Below are 20464 nucleotides of genomic sequence, written 5' to 3'. Positions count from 1 at the left end.
GGGGGTGATAAGCGCTAACGGGCAATCTCTTAAGTTGTACCCCCCCAAGTCAAGTGTCCAGGGGCAATCGCTAAGTCGCACTCCCCCCCAGTTTCAAGATGAACACATGATAGCAGCAATGTGTCAGGTGAAATGCTTTCCCAGCTCTTGTCTGGCTGCCTCAGTCCGACGCCACTCACATTTGTGGTGCCTTGGAATATCATTTTGTGCCTCATCTGGTGCCCCCTTGGACTTGTGCCAGGACAAGTGCCCCCCTCTGCCCTCTGTGCTCCCCCATGCCTCTGTGTCTTCTGTGCTTGAGGAAGGACAGTGGGCGGTACAAGGTTAATAGAAACTGCTCAGTGGCTCTTTGCCCCCTTCAGGTGGCACCCAGGGCACGTGTCATACCTGCTATACCTTAGATATGCCTCTGGCAGACCAAGCCAGGACCAGGGATCTTGCTGGCTGCCTCTCCCCTGGCTCCTGGTCTGGTCCTCCCTAGTTCTTCCCACCACCCTGGATGGAAGGCAGCCCTTGGCCCCTCTCTTCTGCTGGGCTCTGTGTGGAGCCCTCAGGCCGCCACCTCCTATCTACCTTCACTTGGCGTTTCCTTGCTGCTGGCTAGGCCTTGGCGCCCTGCTACCAGATGTGATGCTGCGGGGGGGCGGGGAGGGGGTTGGAGAAAGGCAAGTGCCTCCTCTGTCTCCCCGACCCAGGCTTTGCTCTGGAGGCTGGTGTTCTGCAGCAACCCCAGGAAGGGAGAAGCCTCGTCACGGTGTCTTGTACTTTTGCCTGAGTGTGCCACGTGCTTTAAGAGGCTGCCCCTGTTTTGAAGCCCTATTTGCTACTTTCCTTCCAATCCAATCCTTTCTGGCTGTTCTGTTAAAGTCCATGGCAACATTTCTAGAAGTCTCATTCTTGGACCACAGGGAGCAGGCTCAGACAGCAGAGTCCGAGTGTCTTACCAGACACCCTGCATCAAAGCTTGTGTGAGGCCTGGCATTTGCCCTTAAGAAGCTCCCCTGGCCATTCTGATGTCCTTTCAAAGCCTGTGAACCATGGACGCAGGCTTTCGGCTCCCAGCTCGGTTTGATACACAAAACAGCTACCTGTGCCTTTGGAAACTGTTACCAGTGCACGGGGCCTTGGGGCCAGGTTTGAGGGGGAGCCAGGAATGAGCAGGAATGGCAGAACACACTAATTCACTGGCAGCTGAGGAGGGGAGGGGAAGGGGAGGGCAAGGTCCTGGGAGGGTTTCTCCCTGAACCCAAAGATCTACATGCTGTGTGTCCATCTGTCTTAGCCTAACAGACTGCCCCTGGGAAATGTGTCTCTGCCCGGGTCACCAGCCAATCCTGGAAAGGAGTGGGAAGACATCAGGGGACTCAGGCCTCAGACTCCTTCTGGCTCTGAGGCGGCCTCTATCCTTAGCCCAAAGGGTGAGCCCATCCTGGCTGGCCGGGGTGCGGCTCCCAGGCCCTGCTCAGAGGATGGGAGACGCTCTGATGTGCCTGCTTCTGAGGCACCTGTCTGACGCAGGGCCCTTGCCGAGTGACCTGTACTGGGCTGAGCCCTGAAAGCAAAGCAGAGTGACTCCCAGGGCTTTCAAGGCCCTGAAGCTTGAGGACACGCTGTGGGCTGGTCCGGGATACAGGCTGCTGGGCGGGGTGGGGCGGGGTCGTGCCTACTCACTTGCAGCAGTTGGGGTAGAGGATCCCACAGAAGAATTCCATGCCCACGATGGCGAAGGAGTAGTAGAAGATGAGCAGGGTGAGGCCCAGGCTGGGGAGAAGGTCGACAGGGACGGGGTGAGCGGGGGCCAGCAGCCTCGGCATCTCCAAACCCTGCCCTGCCTGTGAACAGACATGCCCCTAGCCAAGTGCGCCAACTGCGAAGTGCCTGTAGGGGAGGGGCCTCACGATTCAGGACTCTATGAACAGATGCCCCTTCAGCAGAGACGCACCCCTTACCTGTGAAGGCAGACTCACAGGTGAGCCCTTACCTGTGAATGTAGACACAGGTGATAAGTGAGGTGACAGCTCCCTGCCCTCCCTATTAAACATTCCAGACAGATCTTGTGGCGGGTGGGATCTTGTCCTCCTTGAAGACCCACCAGGCCTTCGGTTTCAGTCCTTCTTGGGACTCCCCCTGACCCCCTGGTGTCCCCAGCCCCCCGACCCTATGGAGCCAGCCTCCCAAGGCCTGGACTGGGGCCCAGAGGCAGGCAGTACCTGCCCATCCGTGGCAGCAGCTCGAACATGGTGTCCAGCACATTGCGGTAACGTTTCTTCAGTTTAAACAACCTGAGCAAGGGATGAACAGGAGGCGCTTAGAGACTCAGGGGCATGGCCTTGGCTAGCTTCCTAGAGAACACACCGGAGCCCTGCCTTGCTCCCCACCATGGCGGTGGGACAGGCTGGGAGGTCCAGTACCCTCAGGGGGCTCAGGACCCGCCAGCTCGGCACCTCTGCTCAAGTAGCTTGTGCACGTGGTGGCACTGGGACAGGGGCTGGAAGGGACCCTTCCCTGAGGAGAGGCAGAGTTGCCCCATTTCTCTTCATTTGTCCTCCTCCCAGTATTTTACTCAGGTGAGGAGGAGGCCGTGACAATTCACCATGGTTTACACATGAAGCCAGGAGGCTCACAGTGCTCTGGTGTCCCCGAGGCAGAAGAGGTAGGTCCCCGTGCCCTAGGAGAGGGGAGTATGGAGGCATGAGTAAGGAAGGGGTGGGCAGTATGAACTAGAGTAGGCCCTCAGGCAGGAGCAGGTTCTTCCTCTAGAATGATGTCCCCAGGACCACCACCCACACCTGCGCCTTTCCTTCGGGAAGGAGAGGACAGGCGATGGGTGGGCAGGAGGAAAACCCATGCCTCTTAAGAGTGTGAGATCCCCAGTGAGTAAGAGACACCAGGAGCTGTGTTTCTCAGAACAGCTGTGTGTCTGTCGACGGAACGGTGTTTCACTGGGAAATGGTGAGACCTGCCTGAGGGTTTTTTCTGACAAGAGGCTATGCCAGAAAAGCATCAGAAAGGGCCACTGGAGGGGCCTCGAAAGTCCATCTGACCCTCAAGAGTCTGTGGTCCTCTGGTCTATGACTGGGGCATGTTTCTGTGGCTGCAGCTGAGGCCATCTCAGGCAGCTCACCCCACGGGGAGGCATTCCGTCCGCCTGGGCACAGCGACCCCTCCTGGTGGAGACACTGACACCCTGTGGGGCTGGGAGCATGGTGTTGGCCACACTGGGCTTGTGGCTCTTCTGGCTTGTCCCTGGGCCCCTTCCCACACCAGCTCCAGGGCTTTCCCTCCCTCCCTCAGCCCACCTCTGCCCACCCCAAGCCCTGCCCTGTCACCTCAGCAGCTGGAGGGGACGCAGGACTACTATGAAATAGAAGGGCTCCATGTTGAAGGCCAGAGCCAGCAGTCCCAGGAAGGCGAACACTGTGACCGAGAAGTCAAACCTGGGAGAGGAGGAAAAACCACAATCCATTCGGCCCACTCTGAGACTTTCACAAGACAGAGCCACGTACCCAAGCCCTTTTCTCGGCACACACCCTTCCAAGGGGCCCAGACACAACCCAGCAAAACCCACAGCACACAGAGCAGTAGTCCACAGCGGGCAGCTTTGGTGAGCCACTTCTTGCTGCCTCCAGGTTCTGAGGTTACCTTGGCCTGGCCCAGGCTCAGCCATGTCTTGGGGTACAGGCCTGAACTCTCTGGCCCTTGGAGCAGAACCATCAGAACCCTCTCCTGGCTGCACTGGTCAAGGACAGAGAGGATGGGCCCCAGCCTCTGCAGTGCCCACCATGGGCCTCTTGTTCCCAGCAGTAAAAACAAACCCGTTGCCGTCGAGTTGATTCTGACTCATAAAGACCCTAAAGGACAGAGTATAACTGCCCCATAGGATTCCAAGGAGGGACTGGTGGATTTGAACTGTGGACCTTTTGGTTAGCAACTGAATGCTTAACCACTGTTTAATTCGTGACCTGTCTCTGACCCTGATGAACTCACTGGGGGCAGGGGCGGGGTCTACAGGTAAGAGTCACACCTGAGAACAGCCGGCCCCGCCTTAATACAGAGGGCTTCTTCTCTCTACAGATGCATGCTAAGACCCTGCAAACAGCAAGACACCCATTCTTACTTTTCTTCTTGGGCTCTTTACTTATTAACTTGTTTTACCCTCATGACCCCTCAGGAGTCTAGTCTGACTTCACAGTGAGTTAACACTAAGGGCCAAGGACATAATCTGCCGGAAGTCTCAAGTAGACCGGGAAGAAGGGCCACTTGGTCTCCTTGTGGCCATCAACTTGCTGCTTACCAAGGGAGGTGGTGGAACTTTCTTCCCCCTCTGTGCACACTGTGGTTGTTATGGAAGAAAAAGAAGCTAAGTGGCTTGGGTAGGTGTAGGGGGTTAAAAGTCCCTTAAGAGGCCCTGAAGAGCCAACCAGCCTGAGGAACCTCAGAAGGCTGTGTCCAGGAAGAGCTGGTACAGATGAACTGAGAGACCTGAGATAAGAAACCAGCCCTAAGCATTCCTGGGCTACAGCAGGTACACCAGGGAGACAGGGCCCTGGGCCAGTCCTCAGATCTCCCTCTCCAGCTCCAGAAACTGTGGGTGCTGTGCGTGTGTGTAGGGAGAGCATCGTGGCTGCTGTTCGTCTCAGACCTGGCCAAGAGGCATGCCGTCCACTTACAGGTTCCATCCCGAGGACAGATACTCAACGGGGCCCAAGCCGGCAACTTTCAGGAATAGCTCCACTCCATAGACTGTGAACAGGAGGAGGTGGTCAGCGCCAGCACCTCCCACATCCTCCCTCCCTGGGCCAGGTTTCCTCCCGAGGCCTCTGCAGGTCTACAGCCACCCCCGCACGCTGCGTGCACTGCCTGCTGCGCCCACTCACGCCCAGGCCCTGCTGGAGAACATGGTGTGGGGCAGCTGGGGCAGCGTAGGTAAGGAGAGAAACGCTCCTTTCCCCTCTGTGGGCATGGCCCAGCCATCCATCTGTCCATCCAACGAGTATTTCCCAAGCCCCCATCCTGCGCCAGGCATTGTGCAGGTGCTGGCGTGCAGCAGTGAGCACGCCGCACAGTGCCTGCTCCCACAGAGCGCACAGCCTGGCAGCGGGGAAGGCAGGTAGACAGGTGGTGACAATACAGCGTGCTCAGGGGTGTTTGGGCTTCAACTCTGGCAGAGACGGGTGGCAAAGGCAAGAGTGTGCCAGGCAAAGGAAATGGTACATGAAAAGGCCCAGAGACAAGAAAGGGCGTGGGGCACTTGGGAACGGAACGCTGCTCTGGAAGGCTAGAGTATGGAGTGAGGGCAGTGGTACTGGTAAACGGTGACACTGAGGAGGTAAGCCGGAGGGGCCATGGCCAGCAGGCAGTGAGGCACACCTAGGATCGGGACTGGAGAACCACTAAAGGGTTTTAAGCAGGAGCGAGATGTGATCAGGATACATTTCTGTCCCATTTTCCTTAGGGTGCCCTGTTTTGGAGAAGAGCCACAAGATTCTAAACCAAAAATGCATGTTCTCCTACTCAGGGTCAGCAGCTTACTCGTAAGAAAGACGAGGTAACTCCAGGGCACGTGTTTGGCAAAGAAGTTCCCACCTGTGAGACAGAGAAGCCATAGCTCAAGAAGCAGCCCGGTGGGCCAACCGGAACATGGCCAGTCCCAGCTGGGGCTCACCTTTCAGCATGAATGTTTCCACCAGGATCCAGATCCCATTGACTGCCACCACCAAGTCTGCAACAGACAGAAAGGACAGGCGGGCTTGGGTACCTAGAGGTCACAGCTGCAGAGATGAAGCTCTGGGGGATGCAGAGAGCAGCGCTGCTCCACACACCCACTCTGACAGGTGATCTCTTTCCGCTGGTGCTTTTTACCCCATGAGCTCAATCAACCAGCGGTTTCATTCCGAAAATAGCCAGGTATTTCTAAATACCCTCAATGTCACTGTGGGAATACCAGTTAAGACGTTTCAGTAAACCCTACAGATTATTCCAGGTCAGTGTAAAAGGTGGACAACTGACAAGGAGTTCAAGTACTGAAAACATTTGCTTTCCCCCAGAGGTGTCTGATTTAAAACGGCTGCGTGAACCATTTAGCAGAACTGCATGGACAATTTTCACCCAGCAATCCGACTTCTAGGGATCTATCCCATGACACACTAGCAAAATGCACCAAGATGTATACTCAAAGCTATTCACAACAGCACTATTTGTGAAAGCCCAAAACTGGAAACAATCTAGATGACCATCAATAGGGGGCGGGTTAAGTCAACCCTGGTACATTCGCAAAAGAGCAGAACTATAAAATGGGATGAGGAACATCTCTCCATATTCAGATATATTGTGAACTGAAAAAAGCAAGGTAGGCAAAATGCACAGAATATGCTATTGTTTATTTAAGACAAGGAAATGTGGCTACATATGTATCACCTTGTGTTAAACCAACAACAAACAATGGAAGGGTAAACCAGAAAGTAAGTTACCCCATTGTGGGAGGTGACAGGGATATAAACTAAACTCTTGTCAATTTAACTTTGGAACCATATATGGATTGTACATAATTATAAAACAAAACTAAATATAAAATGCAATCCCTGGTAGCACCGTGGTTACAGCTCTTGGCTGCTAACCCAAAGGTCAGTGATTTGAGCCCACTGGCTGCTCCACAGGAGGAAGATGTGGCAGTCTGCTTCTGTAAAGATTTATGGCCTTGGAAACCCTATGCGGCAGTTCTACTCTGTCCTATAGGGTTACCAGGAGTGGGAATTGACTTGATGGAAGTGTTTTTTTTTTGTAAACGTGAAAAATGAAATAGAAACCTAAATATGTGTCCAGTTGGTGACATGCCCACATGGAAAGGAACTATTCCAGGTGACCTTAAAACACAGTGATCTGAATGTACTGTCCTGGAATGATACGCCCTAAAGTATAAAAAGAACTAAGGAAAAAAAAAAAAAAAAACCCAAAAAAGTTCTAGTAATTATATCAATGGGGTTGTGTTGATATTGTTATTCTGAGACTACTGTGTGTGTGTTGTGGGATAAAAGTAAATGAGTGTGTTAGTGTTGTTGGGAACCTGGGTTTTCCATGTGGGAGTAAGGAGATACATATGTAAGGTTCTATAAGGTTGATAAAGTTAGGTAATGCTCCTAGAGTCCTGAATTTGAATTAGAAATATCAGGATGAACTCACAATATAGTTTATCTTCAAAAACACAAAATCCTAGCTCTGTCCGTGGAAAAGGCCGAGAAACAACAACCAACCCCAAGCAACGAGCACCTCTAGCATCCCAGATTGTGGTCTCTAAACACCATTTCCCACTAAAAGGAATCATAATCCATTGCCTACGAGTTGATTCTGACTCATAGGGACCCTATAGGGCAGAGTAGAACTGCCCCATAGGGTTTCCAAGGCTGTAATCTTTATGGAAGCAGACTGCCACGTCTTTCTCCCTCGGAGGGGCCTGTGGGTTCAAATTGCCAACCTTTCCGTTAGCAGCCGAGTACTTACCCACTGTGCCACTAGGGCTCCTAAAAGGAACCACAGTGCCTTGGAAAGACTGAATCCAACTAAGTCTCTGGATTGGTACTGTTCCAGAGAACCTTCTGTGACAATGGAAGTTTTCACTCTCTCTGCTGTCCAATTGGTAACCATTTTTGGCTACTGAGCACTTGAGATGTGGCTAGTAAGACTGGGGAACTCTAATTTTAATTAGCTTAAATTTAAACCTTGGTGGCATAGTGGTTAAGAGCTACGGCTGCTAACCAAAAGGTCGGCAGTTCAAATCCACCAGGCGCTCCTTGGAAACCCTATGGGGCAGTTGTACTCTGTCCTATAGGGTCGCTATAAGTCAGAATCGACTCGATGGCAATGGCAGAACAACAATGGCAAATTTAAACAGCAACAGGTAGCTAGTGGCTACAGTATTGGATTATGCAACTCTCTATATAACTGCCAAATTACAGGGAACAAACAACAGAGAAGCATGAGAAAACCAAACTGTGTAAAATCTAAAGGACAAACAACTCTGCAAGAAATGAGGGGGGGGGGCGTGGAATGGAAGAGGAACCTATAGATTAAAAGAGAGTTAAGAGGCGTATCAACCAATCTCCCTCTATGGTCCTGGAATTTGCTTCAGAAAAATCTGAGTCTAGAAAGGGGATGGTGGCCCAGAGTGAGAGTCTAGGTGAAACAAGAAAGATTGGCCATGAGATGATAATTGTTGAAGCTGGGTGACTGGTACACGGATGCTTATTCTAATCTTCTTTCTACTTTTATACATGTTTGAAATTTTCTATAATAAAAAGCCAAACAAATGAGGGCAGGACTAATCTCTTGCCTCCCCATCTTCTAGAACAGCAAAGGACTCAAGAGAAAAGGGGCCTAGAGTTGTGATATTTCACACTTACACATGAAATACTGGTAGGCCTTGGACTTCACAAGGATATTAATTCCTATTGGGAGAGATAGAATGGTAAAATCAAAATTTTCATCTGAAAGCACACATTCCCCTACCACGTACTTCGTGCATGTGGCCCATTAGGGGGTCTGTGCTCAGTGGTAATAAAGGAAGGGACTGCTCTAAGAATGACACCCACTTCTGCTCAGACCACCCGACAAGACTGCACTGACCATAGCTGCTCTGGGGCCAGCCTGGGCAGCCCAGAGCCAGGAGAGCAGAACAAAGCTTTGGTGACCACCACTGCAACTTCAGTTGCTGCTCCCCCCATTCTGGGACTTCATTCATCCACATAATTATCATCCCAGTGGACTGAAAAACCCCCTAAAGAAATGGGATAACAACTGTGCCCAAAGGCTCAGCGATCGGAGAAACCACAGAAACAGAACTCACCATCTCTGCTTTTGTTTGTAATGGCCTAGACCCAGGGTTCAGGCTTTTTGCCCAAGAAACTCCCCGTGAGCTAACCATACTCACACTTGGAGCTTTGAAACTGGTGTTAAATTATGGCACAACTGTTAGGCAAATAACATGGGCGCCCGAAGTAAAAAATTTTTGAATTTTATGCTGTTTATGCAAGCATTGATGGAGATCACATAAGCTAGCTATATATCCTGCCATACAAGAATGGTCAAGATACATTATTAAATGAAAATGCAGGGTTACAGAATATATAATGTGGTCCCATTATTTTAAAAATGCACAGAAAATAATCAACAGGAGGAAACACATCAGAGATTTAACAGTAGTTATTTCTGGGTAGTAAATTTTCATTTTCTTCTAGTTATCTGCCTTTCTAAATTTTCTTCAATGAATATTGCTTTTGTGTAAAGAAAAAGCCACAAAATGTCTTAGCTTGGTTTTGAAGTTACCGATTTTCTTCCTAGTTTAACATTTATTGCCCTGCTACTCTGTCTTTTTTACACATGTGGGCATTCACACACACACACACACACACACACACACACACACACACCATCTGAACATGCTCCTCAAATGCTCCCCTGTTGTCTCTGGTAGCCTCTGCCAGCTATCCGGGCACCATATTGGTTTTGGGCCAAGCTTACCTTTGAAGATGAGGAACGCTGTCCTGGGCAGCTCATCAAACCAGTGCTCTCTATTTTTCTTTGCCTGGCCAGGAAAGAGACCATGGGAGACGGTGTCAGGGCTCCTTCCCTGCCTGTCCAGCTAACTTGGGAACAAGGTAAACACTCAGGAATCTCAACAACAACAGACAGCCAGTGTGCCAGAAACTGCCATGCACTTGCATTATTTTTACATAATCCTCAAAATCACTCTGTAGGTACACAGGATCATTATCCCCTTTGGCGTGTGAGACAAGCCTTGGAAAGGGTCAATAACTTGCCTGATGCCACCTGACTGGGCCTGACTGAGATACAGTGCTCTTAACCATAACACTGCCCTACAGATGGAAGGAGCACAGGGGACACCTGTTCTCCCTGAAGTGCATGCTGCCAAGCTGATGGCTGAGCTGTTCTAGCAGGGGAAGAGCTAGCCCTCAGAGTACCTCCCATCCTCATCGCCCACTATGCAGCCCCTCCACCCACTCCATCCCTCTCTGGCCTCACAAGAGCACTCACCTTCCACTTCAAGGCGGCAACTTCGTAGATATCATAAAAGTCCTTCAGGCTGTCAGAGTAGAATGAAAAAGCAAAGCAATCAGTGCGTGTTCCCATGGGCTTCAGGCCTCCCATTCACCTGCCTTTGGCTACCTTCCCAGGGTGAGGGTAGGAGAGGAGGAGGGGACCTGTTGTATATATCCCAGCACATCAGTGAAGCAGGGGATCCTGACCCGCAGGCTTTTTGATCTCACCTTTCCTCCATGTACCATGAATACTTAATCCAGGTCTGCACTGATTTACAGTTTCAATTCCCCCTGGAGAGGGAGCCCCCAAACAGGTAGAAACTTAGAGTCTCTACACATGGAACAAGTGGGCCTGTGAGTTCAGCTCAAACCCAGTTCACTCTCATCACTGCTGCCTTGTGCATCGACAGGGCTGTGGTCAGCAATAGTGCAGGAGACCAATGCTATCCACAGAGATTTCGGGGTTGTGTCTTTGAGGCTGTGCCAGGCTTGAGTGCACGCGACGGGTGTGTGTGTGTGTGTGTGTGTGTGTGTGGGTGGGTGGGGGTGGGGGTGGGTGTGTGTGTGTGAGTGTGTACGTCCTTGCTCCGTTCCTTGGGCTCATGTAAGACTACCCGTGCCTTACTCGTGGCTCCCGGGCAAAGAGTTAGACTGGTCAGTGAGTGCATCCCTGCTCCCCAGGCCCTGTAACTGCTTCCGGGATGAGCACATGGCTCAGGATGGTCGGTGAGTCCCTCCCTGGCTCCCCCAGCTTCTGCTAGAGCATCTGCTGGGAACAGAGTGCTCTCTTCCTGCTGGCTGGGGCTGCTTAGTGGGGGGAGGTAAACCTGGAGCGGCTCCCTGAGGGGGAGCCAGCCCAGGGCAGTGCAGGGGTGCAGGAAGGGCGAGGGCGCAGGAAGACACAGAGAGACCCCAATGAGATCACTGAGTGCCTGCATCCTGCTTTACCCTGGATTTTCCATCTCACGAGCCAGTACGTTCCTTTTGTATCAAGCCAGTTTACATTGAATTTGGGATGGACTTCTGTCACTTCCAAAGAGTCCTGACAAATACAGCCTATGTGTATAAAGGCCTCTGTGAAGAAAACGAAGACTCTACCAAGCCTCTCTGCCTGCCTACTCACTGGTGCCTTCGCAAGTCCCAGCTCCTGCTTGTGAGAGCCTGGTCTGCCCTCACTGTCTCCACCTGGCATCTGCTCTTACCTGAGCTGAGGCGTGTTACTCTGGTTCAGGGCCTTGAAAGTAAGGTAGCGCTCGCCAGCATTCATTCGGGGCTTGTAGAACCGCATCAGGCCCTCAAACTGCCTGTAGGAGATGCCAGCGGGCCTCTGGGGGAAAGTGGAGGCTGTGCTGTGGGACGAAGGAAAATACAGGCCCGAGACACCCTGTCCCGTGGGGCAGCCACTCAGATCCCAGGACCCTGCTCTTATTCTCCCAAGGACTGGGCTCCTGGTCTCTAGAGCCACTGGCTGCACCATGCTTAGGAGCAAGGAGTGAGAGAGGGAGACCCCAGCCCAGCCCCGTCCCAGACCCCACACCCCCCTACCCGCTGGCTGATGAGCAGGCGGTACGCATGCTGGATGGCGGTTCGCTTATGTAACAACAAAGACTTGAATTTGTGCTTCTCGATGTCATTGAAGGTGTCAAACACCACGGCCAGAAGCTGTGAGGGAAAAGTAGAAATTTGGCTCCTGATGGGGCCTCAAGCAGTCGGAGTCGGCCCTTTCATGCAGCCACCCCAGGAGGTGGGCTTCAAGAGACCCTCTTCCAGTGCCTTGAGGCGTAGGAAGTCTGTCTCCAAGTCTCAACAGAGGAAAGCCCTTCATGGCCCCTGGTACATTTTGTCTTCAGATATACGAAGACAGTTGGTATTTAATTTTCTCCAGGCCCCCTTCTCTCCAACCTTCAGCATTTCCCTGCTGGGCAGTTTTATAACTGGAGGAGAAAGGAGTGAGAAGAACAGGCCTGGGTTCTGAGCCCAGCTCAGCTCCCTATAGCAGCTGGGCAGAGGCTCTGCGTCCACCCTGTGCCCACTCCCGTCCAACCTCACAGAAGCAAGGGACATCACTGGGCCGGATGGTTCCTCACCCTGTCCTCTTGTTACCTCTCCTGTGAGTCAGAGTTTCCCAAATGGTCCCAGAAATAAGGGGAAGGAGGAAGCCTGCACTCAAGGGCATAACATTCTAGAATTGCCTAACACCAAGGCCAGGCAAGTTAGCTTCTAAATAATACAGTCTGCATTATCAGAGGAAGGGTGGGAGGGCGGGGGCAGAAGGTGGAATAATCCCTTTTGGTAACCCTTTGTTTGTCTTTCAAAAATGTGTTCAGAGAAACTCTTGTTCTTTGGACCCCTTTGCACAAAACACTTTGCACAGTGCCTGGCTAAGGCTTAGTAAGTGTCCACTTTTATTGTTATTATAATACATGTTTGCTCTAAGAATGAAAATGTCCCAGGGTATCCTTGTCTTAAAATACGGCTCTGTCAGTAGCAGCCTGTCTTCTGACGTGCCTCTGGGTGGGCTTGAACTGTCAATCCTTCAGTTGGTAGTCCAGCGCTTAATCATTTGCATCATCCAGGCCTGGCGATCTGTTTCCAAAAGGTCGCAGCCTTGAAAACTCTATGGTGGAGTTCTACTGTGCACATGTGGGGTCATCATGAGTCAGAATCGACTTGAGGACAACTAACAACAACAATTGGCAGCGGCAGCATTAACCCATGAGGCTTATACCAACAGTACCCAGCTGAATTCCTTAAGTCCTTCCCAGGCATTCCTCAATACTTTACTACCAGTCTCAGACTTCCTTCCCTGACGTGGTGCCCTTGGAGGCCCGGGACCGTCCTTACTTCTCCATTCCCATGGTGCCCAGCGCCACATGGCCTGGTCACTCACCAGGTTCATGATGAAGTACAGCTCGATGGACAGGTACACGATGAAGAAGACACAGGACCAGGGGTTCCGCGAGTAGGACGGCATCATCACATCCGGGAAGCTGTGCGTGCAGACTGTCACTGCATGGCCCTCTGTCTGCCTGTCTCCACTTCTCCAAGACACGCCCTCCCCGCCCCCACGCCCCACCGAGCCGACTCTCAGTCTGTGGACTGCGTGGCTCCCCATGCCAAACACCCGGCACCTTTCTCCTGAGACGGGGAGAAGGCCCTGCAGCACCAGCAGAGGGCAGAAGCTAAAGCCAAGTCCAACTTACTTGGCCGTAGTCAGAAGGACAAACAGACTAATGATGCTGTTCTCCAGGGTGTTGAAGTACTATAAGGGAAAAGGAGTCAGAGAAACATGTGGGGCCAGCAGAGAGTACGCAGTAGCCAGGAACAGGCTGTGACGGTCACCTCATGCACCCACCCCCGCCCCAGCCCCGTCTCCTCCCAAGGAATCCCCAAGGGACAGCAGAGGAATGAGCAAACAGAGGAGGCCACGGGCCTCCGCCTTCCTGAACTCAATGCTTCCGGCAGAAGCAGACAACTGACTTTGGGTTTTTCTTCCAGGGAACCACAGGTTTGGGCAATTAGCTCGGCTCTTCTCCACTGTTCTGCCACCAAAATGTTCCAAACCTGACTCTGGAAATATCCCTGTCAAGGACAGTAAAGGGCGTTCCCTTAGCTCTCAGGGAAGGAACCTGCTCACGTCTGGGTGAGGGGGAAATTGCAGGTATCACAGACTATGATCAGAAACCAGGCAGGACATCCCTTTCTAGTGGGGCTTGAGGGAAAAGGCCTCACATGAAAGGAAGAGGCAGACAGATTACTTACAGGGTCTGAAGGATTGGGGGAGAATAAGTAGAAACCTAAAAGGTGGTGGAAAAAGATGGAAAATGTCAGAGCCGAGGTCACAAACCCAGTTGTCAAGAAGACTGGACAAGTAAAGGTAAATGAGTGCAGCGGGCTAAGTGAGGACAAAAGGGAGTGGTGGGGGCTCCGACACACAAGAGAACACGTGGTCTGTCTACTCGCCATCGGATGACTGCTGCCATGCGGGAATGCCGCCCGAGTACTGTCAAGTCTATTATGAAAAGTCGGGAAGCCTACATCTTTATGCGATTTTAATGCTGGCGCAAATTTTTCAGACCAAACAAAAACACATCCGTAGGCTGGCTTTGGAATCCAGACTGCTGCTTTGTAATCTTTGGTTTGAGAACGTGACAACCAAGTAACAATTCCAGAGGGATCCTGTTGTTCCCCTGCAGCCAAGGGGTGGGAACACCATGACTTTCCTCCCTCCCAAATCCTTGGAATCCTGAGTGGGACAAGGGAGAAATCTGTTTACTGAGAGGTGGAGAAGGCCCGGGGACACCAGCAGAGGGCAGAAGCTAAACTTACTTGACTGTAGTCAGCACGACCAACAGACTTCCCCCTGAAGGGAAGTTAGTCCTGCTGGAGGAGCAGAAATGAAATTCCATCGAGAGCAGCTGGGGGGTAGGGGGAAGTGGGAGCCAAGGGCTTCCTGGGCTGGGATGAGGTAGGCACGAGGGCCCGAGGGATTCAGCCCTGGCACTGGCCTTTGAGTCAGGACTCTGTGGCTGCACTGTCGTTGCGAATCATGAAGTACTAGAGGAAGGATCTCGGGTTTGCTGGCTGTGTTCGGGGCCTCCACCAACTAAGCCTGAGTCTGCATGAGCCAGCCACATAAACTCACAGCCTCATCTGCAGAGGTCAGGTCCCACAAAGTAAAAAAGGATGTAACCCTGCTTTACAAGGGGGTGTGTAAGCCCCGATAGCCTAGGTATACGCATGCCTTGGAGACGCTCCCGTGGACAGACCCCAGGAAACACACGAGAACGTTCACTACAGAGCTACATGTATAGTGAAAACTGCCCACCAGCAGAGGGACAGATAAATTATAACAGATCACTGCACACCAACGAAAATAAACGAACCTCATCTCCTTGTGTCAACATGAATAATCGTCAAAAACGTAATGTGGAGCAGAAGAGCAACTTGCAGAAGGAATGCTCACATTACGCAACCATTTATGTAAACTTTTTAAACATGCAAGCGATACCATCTGTCGTTTAAGGAAACGTCGACACGAAGTAAAAGTGTCAAGACACGCACGAGGATGAAAAACTCACGATGGGGGTACATCTCGGGGAGAGAGGGACTGAGACCACGAAAGGATACAAACGTGGCTTCCGTTTTATTTCTAATACTCCATTTTCTGAGTTGGGTGGTGGGACCATGGGCGCTTATAACTCAGATCTTTGTAAAGCCTTTCTGAGTTTCTAAAAATGTTGTGATGCGTGTTTCTTCCCCTACGGACTGGCCTTTAGGGACGGACGCCTGGGTGGCGGGCACGGTGACTCACCGAGGATGGCGAAGATGGTCATGAAGAAGAGCAGCAGCAGCAGGATGTCCATGAAGGGCGGCAGTGACTGGAAGATCTGCCGCAGGTTCCTGTGGGGACAGATGAGTGGGCGGAGGGCGCTGTCTGGGGCCCCTCGGTGGGGTGCTCCCTTGTCCCGAGGGAGCTCAGAGGATCCTAAATCCCACTGCACCATGGCTTGTGACACTGGGCTTAGTTTTTTCCTAAAGCAGCTTGAGGCTCCTTCACTCAGCAGGTGACCAGGCAGACCTGGGGCAGGTGCAGCACTCGGCCACCTTCTGCTCACTACAAAGCCCAAGCAGGAGCGTGCACTGCAAGGCGAAGGAGCCACGATGGCTAAATATGTGGCCTTCAGTGCAAAGGCCAGCTGCCCTGCATAAGCTGTGGGATACATGAAGCCACCTGGCCCTGGGACACTTGTGTCTGGCTTTGAGGGTGGGCACAGAGAATAGATTAATCCGTTGCCGTCGAGTCAATTCCAACTCAATAGCAACTCTCTAGGACAGAGTAGAACTGCCCATAGGGTTTCCAAGGCTGTAATCTTTCCAGAAGCAGACTGCATTTCCTTCCCCCAAGGAGTGGCTAGTAGGTTTGAACCGCCGACCTTTCTGTTAGCAGCTGAACGCTTTAACCACTGCACCACCGGGGCTCCTTAAAGAATAAATTACTAGCCCGCTATCACCAGCAGTACCTAGCCACAGGATTTTCCATATGGAGTTTTCCAAATAAATGTCACTCTAGGCTGATGGTCTGGTTAGAGTTCAACCCTACAGCCTGGATGGAGGTGTCAGGAGAGCCTGCTTGCATCACATGGACTTTGCTGAATTCCTTGCTTTAGGGGACAGCTGATGTGTCTTGGGCAGATAACGTTCCCTGAGAGAGGAGCCAGCTTCTGCAGGCTGCAGGTTGAATGGGAAAGAGCCTAGAGCCAGAACTCCTAAATGGCAGAAGGAACAGCACCCATGTGTGGGTCCCATGGCAGAGAGTAAGTGACGTGTTTTCTACTACATTGATGCACTGTACTGATCTTGTCACTAACTGACTCACAGCGTTCTGTTCTGCTGGCCCAGAGGTTCAGGCCAGGCCATGATAGCATCTGTCTGACCAGCGCCTCCGCCCAGCCTTACCGCCGGACGCCGCCGCAGTACCGACAGTCCACCAGGAAAATGCAGCGCAGGGCCCGGGTCACCCGCACGTGGGACGTCTGCCGTACCAACACCACAATGGCCTCGATGAACTGCACCACAAGCACGGAAGTCTGCAGGGTGGGCAGCACAGCACTGTCAGCGCCCCCCCAGCCCTCCCCCTGAACACCCTGAACTGAAGGCTGGGGAGAAATTGCCACTCTGGCCTCGAGAGCTCACGTCCCTCCTTCATCTCTCTCTCATACCTCCCACCAACACCCAGTGGCCACCCCAGAAGCGCCCAGCTGGCCCAGATGTGTGGCCCCAGGAAGATGGAGCCCAGGGGGTGCCCCCACCAGCTTGGACTGTGGAAGGGGGGGGTCAGAAGACAAAGCCTCCACTCAACCCTTTTCCTTGCCATTCAGCTCACCCAACCTGTACCAGGAAGCTGCCTCCTGAGGTCTGCAGCTCATCTCAGTCCCCAATTACTTGGGCATATTCTCCTGGACAAGTGTGTGCTTTTTACGTGACACAGTACCACTGACCCAGTACCACCTCCTCCACTCTCTGCCACATGGAGGGAAGGGATACAGCCCTGGCCACAAACAGTGTGGGTGTGGAAGTCATAGCGGGGCGTGGTTAGACACCCACCTCTGGGATTCAGAGCCTATTCTGGCTGGTTCAATGTAAAATTGGGAGAGGGATCTATCTACCTCAAATGTGACCGTGGGGATCAGCACAGAGCCCAGCACGCCCTGGACACTGATAGCATCAGCTCCTGTCAATGTCATCATGCTATCCAAGCCTCTGGCAAGGCTGGGGCAATCACGAAGACAAAACCAAAAAAACTACACCTGAGACTAGTCGATTCTGACACATAGCAACTCTGAGGACAGAGTAGAACTGCCTCATAGGGTTGTTAAGGAGCGGCTGTTGGATTTGAACTGCCGACCTTTCGGTTAGCAGCCGAGCTCTTAACAGCTGTGCCACCAGGGCTGCATTGTGAGGACAGGGACTCGATTTTACACTTCTGAGCCAGGACTGGGAACATAGGGAGTTCTGAATTGAACCCAAGACCCAGGCTTGAGGGTGATAGGAGAGAAAATGCTGTGAGGAGGTGGACAGACGGACAGATGCATCACCTTGACCATGGTCCGCTTGTGCCGGATGAAGGTGTGGAGACCCAGCCACCGCAGCTTCATGCAGAGTTCAAACACGACCACCATCAGGGCAAACAGTTCCAGGGTCGCATGGACCTGCAGCCAGGGGTATGGAGAAGGTCGTCACTGCCGCCCCGCCCACAGCCACATCTCTCTTGACCCCACCCTCTCCCAGGACCTGGACAACTGTCACGGGACTCCTGCCCATGTCCCCCCAGTCCACACACATACCACACACACACACACACACACACACACCAGTTAGAAAACTAGGCCGTGTGCCCATACATAGTTTTTTTCCGAGAACATCTAAACGCAACTTCAATATTCATGAAACAGACACACTGATCCATACACAGAAGAATTAAGAAGGAGACCAGTTTTAAAAAAAAGATGAGATAAAAATTTATATCTAGCCTTGTTCCAGGAATGATTTCATATCGTTTGCAAAAGACCCATAAAATACACTATCCAAACCAAAAACCAAAGCCGTTGCCACTGAGTCAATTCTGACTCATAGTGACCCTAGGGGATAGGGTAGAACTGCCCTATAGGGTTTCCAAGGCTGTAATCTTTATGCATGCAGATTGCCACATCTTTCTGCCATAGAGCAGCTGGTGGGTTCGCACCACTGACCTCTGGGTAAGCAGCCAAGTGCTTAACTACTGCACCACTAAGGAAGCATGAATTGGGGGCCTAAACTTAAGAGTTTGTGTAAAAACAAAACTGAGTGGAAAAAAACACCAGGATACTTGAGAATCTAAGAGCCCAAGAGAAAACGGCTGTTGAGCAGACAGGGGCCCCAGAAATTCTCCTTGGTCCTCACTTGCTCACTTGCGGAAAAGGACAAGGACACACGGGAGGCCCCCAAACGAGCCCCTTTCTACTTTAGGCCGACTGCAGCTCCCTAGGGGCGGGGGCCTCCTCAGCCGTCCTGTTTGTTCCCTGACCAGCAGGGTGGGCCCCAATAAGGGCCTTAAATTTAAATGAACATCAAAGCCTATGTGGTCCTTGCCTCACGGGAACTCACTGTCCTGAAGGCACTTCAAGGCCTCTAGGACCAGATGTGGGAAATCTAATCCAGCCGTGGATGGGGCCTCCTGGAGGAGGGGCAGGAACTGGCAGGGTGAAGGGACAGCGTGAAGGGAGGTGTGGAGAGGAAGGAGAACAGGTCGGTTCAGAATGGCGCTGAGGGTTTTTAGGCATGAAGAGGGAGAAGCTAAGGATGGAAAGTGATTTAGTCACGATGGACCTCGGACACCCTCAGACCCCAGGCTAGAAAGAGTGCTTCTCTAACAAGACAGGCACAAGGCAAAAAGAGAGAGGGATCCCACTTCTTCCCTGGCTCCCCACCTCCCACACTCCCCCTGAGAAGAGTGATGAGGGTCACCTCCACAGACAGCCCTGGCTCACATGAGTTGATGGGCTGGATGTGAGGACATTGTGGGGCTGTGGCTGCCAGGATACACCCCGCCGCCACTGGTGATCACACCCGATTGCCTTTTCTGTTTCTGCTGAGGTTGGATACAATGGTGTGAGCCTCTCAGGAGGGTGTCCTGGCCACCATGGCCAAGGTGTGGGTGCCGGTCTTAAACGAGGCCAACAGGATGCTGCCCCTCCTTGGAATTGGATAGTGAGCAGAGCCAGAGACAGGCTGGGGTACCTGGGCCAGCTGGCCAGGCCACTGCTGCTCCTGAGGCCTCTACGACCACCCTGTGCCTCTCTGTTTCAAGTCTGTTTGCAGTGCCACCCTTCCAGAACGTCCCCTCTCAGGCTTGAGTAGCCCAAGCCGGTCTCTGCTGCTTGCCCGCCTGCAGGGAGCCCAGGGGCACTCACATAGATGCCAAGCCGGAGCGCGGGGACGGCGGGGGCCTCACACAGGGAGAGCAGCAGCAGGAGCAGGGCAGTCAACAGCTCCATTAGGTAGAAGAGGTGGTTGTGTACAAAGAGGTAGGCCGCCAGCGCTTTGGCATCCTTGGGATGGGTGAAGAACTTGTCATTATTCTCGCCTTCCTGGGAAAACAAGAATCATGTGGGTGAACGGGCCTGGAGATGGCACGGCACCAAAGATGTGCGTATGGTGGGCAGGGGAGGGGAGGAAGGTGGTAAGACAAGTTCAGGCTGGAGACAGAAGAGGACAGGACATCACAACGATCCTCTTCATAGAACTGCCCATCGGTCAACCTCACCCTTAGGGCTGACAGGACTCAGAAGACTCACTGCTTCTTAAAAACCACTCTGAGGAATCAAAGAGCAGAAAGGTCCTGAGGGAAGGTGACAGGAAGGCAGCATGTCTGACCCCCTGAGAGGCCAATTCTCAGTCTCAGAAGTGCCCGGCACAGGGGTCCTGGTGTAAACAGACTTGGGTGGGTCCTGCCTGTCGCATTCCCTCTCCACGTAACATTGAGAAAGTTCCTCCGCCTCTGTGGGCCTCAACTTCTTCAACCATCAAGGGGAAGACACTGGTACCTACTCAGAGGGCTACTGTAAGGATGAAATGGGAAAACAATGACAGACCCTTGAGACAGAGGCAGGCACACAGCAAGCTCCCCACAGATACTAGCTAATTAAAATTGACAGTGAAAGAAAAAAAAAATGAAGCTAATAACCATACCTAGTCAGACCTTTTAAAATCATCAAGCGCTAATACACTCAGCTGCTAACCGATAGGTTGGCGGTTCAGGTCCACCCAGAGGTGCCCTGTAAGAAAGGCCTGGTGATCTACTTCCAATAAACCAGCCATTGAAAACCCTGTGGAGCACAGCTATACTCGGACGCGCGTGGAGTTGCCGTGAG

At 52.3% G+C, this 20464-nt stretch overlaps 1 protein-coding gene across 8 annotated transcripts in view; it reads right to left on the bottom strand.

Annotated features, from left to right (window-relative positions):
- The window catches only part of TPCN1 (two pore segment channel 1), a 65506-nt gene that overhangs the window by 7222 nt on the left and 37820 nt on the right, over nucleotides 1-20464 (bottom strand). For all 8 annotated transcript variants that reach the window (XM_049865517.1, XM_049865516.1, XM_049865515.1 and 5 more), the window contains 18 exons: nucleotides 19505-19681; nucleotides 17651-17764; nucleotides 16512-16642; nucleotides 15367-15455; nucleotides 13815-13849; nucleotides 13256-13314; nucleotides 12943-13042; nucleotides 11598-11714; nucleotides 11255-11379; nucleotides 10048-10096; nucleotides 9514-9577; nucleotides 8397-8441; nucleotides 5666-5722; nucleotides 5533-5586; nucleotides 4671-4743; nucleotides 3330-3437; nucleotides 2211-2282; nucleotides 1672-1761 (listed from right to left, as the gene is read on the bottom strand). In XM_049865517.1, coding sequence (XP_049721474.1) covers nucleotides 1672-1761; nucleotides 2211-2282; nucleotides 3330-3437; nucleotides 4671-4743; nucleotides 5533-5586; nucleotides 5666-5722; nucleotides 8397-8441; nucleotides 9514-9577; nucleotides 10048-10096; nucleotides 11255-11379; nucleotides 11598-11714; nucleotides 12943-13042; nucleotides 13256-13314; nucleotides 13815-13849; nucleotides 15367-15455; nucleotides 16512-16642; nucleotides 17651-17764; nucleotides 19505-19681 — 1559 coding nt within the window. The remainder of the gene's footprint in view (nucleotides 1-1671; nucleotides 1762-2210; nucleotides 2283-3329; nucleotides 3438-4670; nucleotides 4744-5532; nucleotides 5587-5665; nucleotides 5723-8396; nucleotides 8442-9513; nucleotides 9578-10047; nucleotides 10097-11254; nucleotides 11380-11597; nucleotides 11715-12942; nucleotides 13043-13255; nucleotides 13315-13814; nucleotides 13850-15366; nucleotides 15456-16511; nucleotides 16643-17650; nucleotides 17765-19504; nucleotides 19682-20464) is intronic.

This window comes from Elephas maximus, chromosome 22 (assembly GCF_024166365.1).
Source record: "Elephas maximus indicus isolate mEleMax1 chromosome 22, mEleMax1 primary haplotype, whole genome shotgun sequence".
NCBI classification, from domain to species: Eukaryota; Metazoa; Chordata; class Mammalia; order Proboscidea; family Elephantidae; genus Elephas; species Elephas maximus.
The sequence above is the reverse complement of the archived record's forward strand: the minus strand, read 5'-3'. Positions and strand labels throughout refer to the sequence as shown.